This window comes from Lolium rigidum, chromosome 6 (genome assembly GCF_022539505.1).
Source record: "Lolium rigidum isolate FL_2022 chromosome 6, APGP_CSIRO_Lrig_0.1, whole genome shotgun sequence".
In the NCBI taxonomy this organism is placed as follows: domain Eukaryota; kingdom Viridiplantae; phylum Streptophyta; class Magnoliopsida; order Poales; family Poaceae; genus Lolium; species Lolium rigidum.
In genome coordinates, this window is record NC_061513.1 from 14122014 (window position 1) to 14125488 (window position 3475).

Here is a 3475-nt window from a genome sequence, read left to right on the forward strand (position 1 = left end):
GACCAAGCAGTCTTGCAGGCACAACTCCGGGACGCGCCGTCCCCACGAGCGTCATGACTGGCCGGGGAATCACGCAACCTGTGACGTCGAGAATCGCCGTCACACAGATGAAGCGCCACCCACACAACCAAGAAACCCAGTTCCTCTCAAGCGGAGAGTACCCGGGAGAACCATGCAAGATGTCCATGCTCCTGCCAAAGGACATCCACAACTAGTACAGGGTGAAGGGCCGCGCCGGTCAACGAAGCTTCCCAGCGTCGGCCACAACCGCATCTAGCCAAGGAGGAGACCCACATCCTGCAGGTCCCCGCACCTGGCCCGCCAGCCCACGGTAGCCCCTATGGGGCCCAGACCTAGGCCCGCTAGCCTAGATCTGGGCCCGCCGCTGCCACCCCGGCTTCAGGTCGCGCCAGCACCGGTGACCGAGCCACCGTGCCACGCCGCCACCTTGCTGGGTTCCAGCGACACACCCCTCGCCTTCCGGAGGGAGGAGGAGCGCCGACGCTAGTGCAGGCCGCCCCGTGAGGCTTGCATCAGCGCGCGCACAGAACAGCCACCGCCGCCGGCGCCACGCGGGCTTTGCCCGGCGGCTCTCGCCGGCGACGGCAGTGGGGGAGGGACATGGGAGGAGGACTGAGGCGGGGAGGAAGAGAGGTCGCCCCTGTCACCACGGGGCAACGCGGAGCGACTACGGGGGACGTCTTCCTACTTCATGATGTGTTTCTACTGTATCACCTTTTTGGGGGTCATCATGCAGCCTGTATTGCATTTTTCATCGCCTACATACTAGAGAAAAAAAATGCAGTTTCGAGTACAAAATTGAAGGGAAAAAATAAAGAGACAAATATGGGATGAAGAAAGACAAAATAAAAGATGAATAAAGACATAATACATATGTTACTTCGGACGTACACTATATATCTGAATTCTTTGGTAAAAAATTTGAATTGAGCTCGACCTACCCTTGGATACATATTTGTTTAATAATTCTAGGCTCTCGGTGAACCACATCCATCATCTTTCAAAAGTTACTCCATACAAAGGCGCAGCAAATTGACAATATTGCAAATAATTATTCAGCATCTCATTTGAGGAGCTCAACAGTGGATTAGCATCCACATGACTACACATTCACACAATCAATCCGAACATGTACCATATGCAATTTAAATACATATCTGCACATTGCCACACACCAAGGCCAACATGAAATCACATCATTGTTTGCATGCCCGCATGCCAAAGAATCAAAACCGAAAGGCTCGAGAATTAACCGAGGGATGATCAGTCCCATATCATGACAACAGCCATGACGGCTACACCAGAGAGTGCACCAAGGAACTTGAAGATGGGCTTGTCAAAGTAGTTTGGCTGTTGTGGATGGTACCCCTTGGCCATGAGGTGATTGATAGCAACATATACAAAGACTCCCGTGGCGATCCCCATAGATATGGCGTATGTCCAATCGGCTGCCAAGCCCTCAGCCGTGGCGTCGATGGCGATGCCAATGCCGACACCTAGTGGGCTAGACACAGCGAAAGCCAACGAGTAGACAATCGTCATGAGGAAAGGGCGCTTGGGGATCATCCGCAGGAGCGCAATGCCCATGGCCACCGCCGCAAAGATCTTGTGGAGCCCGATTGTCCACAAATTCCTCCACGCCTCATCCTTCGTTGCTGTATAGTAATTGATGGATTAAATTCATATAGGTATATTATTCACTTTCTTTATCAATTCGACTTGAGATTACATACAACTAAAAAAGGGACTATTGCCCTTCATAGAACGGTCATTCGTCCTTTAACGGGTCAATTTCCTAGATATGTGGAATTTTAGGTTTAGTGAGAGATGTGCAATTGCAACCCAGAAGCTACATATTTATTGATCTAATAATTGTAGTTGTAAAATAAATTTCGACAAAAAAAGAAAAGAAAAGAAGATTACAATGATGCAAGTGTAGCACGGTATACTAGCAAATTAAGTAAAAAAGCACTCGCGCATTGGCTTAGCTAGGAAATGAACGATGGTGTGTTGAGGAGTGTGCAATTGCAAGTCAGCAGTTGCATATTTGTTGATGTAATTAAAATCATCAATTTAGTGTCAACAATATGTAAGTTTAACACAGTGGATTAAAGAAAAGTATAGTACTCCCTCCGGTCGGATTTAATCGACGCGGAGGGAGACCTGCTCATGCATGTGGTTAGTGGGTAGCTGCGTCGATTAATTCTGTCCACAGGTAGTAGAAGCCAGGCGTGCATCACTGCATTGGCGTAGCTAGCAAATTAACGATTGAGCATGAATGGTGGTGTACGTATGGAGTTGACTGCTGACCTGAGACGCCTATGGCGATCCCCTCGAAGATGGAGTGGAAGCAGAGCGCAACGATGAGGAGGATCGCGTCCTCGAATGACGACGTGGCCGTCATGAGCATCGGGTGCTGCTGCCCATGCGCCGCCGTCGCCACCGACGACGACGCGTCCACGCCCTCCTCCTTGATGCCCTCTTGGTCGACCTGGTTCTTCCTCTGGCCGCGCCTGGTCACGGCGACGATGGCGACGTCGCTGAGCATGGTGAGGAGGAACCCGACGCAGGCAAGCATGAAGGAGAATGGGTATGGGTTCTTGGTGAGGCCATTGAAGGTCGCGGTAGAACCGGCGAGGAAGTGCATGAGCGCGGTGCCGAGGAAGATACCGGCGGCGAACTGGGTGCCCAGGAGGAGGAAGGCCTCGTTCCAGCGGTAGAAGTAGGGGGACACGCCGCCCAGGAAGGTGCCCACCAGCAGGATTACCAGGCACCACACCTTCACGGCGATGAGGCCCTTGGACCGGAGCACCGACCGGTCCACCGCCGGAGCGCCCTCGTGGTCTTGGTCTTCGTCGCCATCACCGTGGTCGATGCCGCCGTGGGCACGAGCCGAGTGGAGTTGGAAGCAGAGCAGCGTGAGGAGGAGTAGCACGGTGCAGACGAGCTTTCTCGTCCTTGGGGCCATCACCACCATTGGTGACGATCTAGAGTTCTCTGGGCTGGCTGGCTACTAGCTAGGTTTGTATGATCTTTAGGCACGCTCTGGCCATATATATGGATTGACCCTCTCTAAGTACTTAGAAATGAAGATTAGCCATCAAGATAGAACATTGGATCATTGGTGATGTATCTCTAAATGATATTTTTCAGGTCTAGCTAGCGCTAGCGAAGTAGCAAGCTCCTGCATTCATGTCGCCGTTGTTCCTTAATTGGCGTGTGTAGTACAGGCGCTGACTTTGATAATTGTACTGCGTGCGTTTGGGCGCGCATGTAGTACGACCAGACTCGTCCGCAGGCGCGTGTGTAGTACAACACCAGTCATTGTCAACGAACTCTGCATTAGTTGAATAAATTGCACCCCAATATTGTATGTTCAATGTTACCACGACACTTTAGAGGAGATAATGTAGATTAGTGGAGGTATCGATCGTTCCCAGTAGAGTGCATCCTC

At 51.6% G+C, this 3475-nt stretch overlaps 1 protein-coding gene across 1 annotated transcript; it reads right to left on the bottom strand.

The window, feature by feature from the left end:
- Nucleotides 1-1094: 1094 nt before the first annotated feature.
- Nucleotides 1095-3142, bottom strand: LOC124668206 (zinc transporter 1-like). The gene is made up of 2 exons (XM_047205376.1): nt 2332-3142; nt 1095-1676 (listed from the first exon to the last, which is right to left on the bottom strand). The coding sequence occupies exons 1-2, from the start codon at nt 2996-2998 to the stop codon at nt 1285-1287; spliced, it is 1059 nt and encodes a 352-aa protein (XP_047061332.1). The 5' UTR covers nt 2999-3142; the 3' UTR covers nt 1095-1284.
- Nucleotides 3143-3475: the final 333 nt, after the last annotated feature.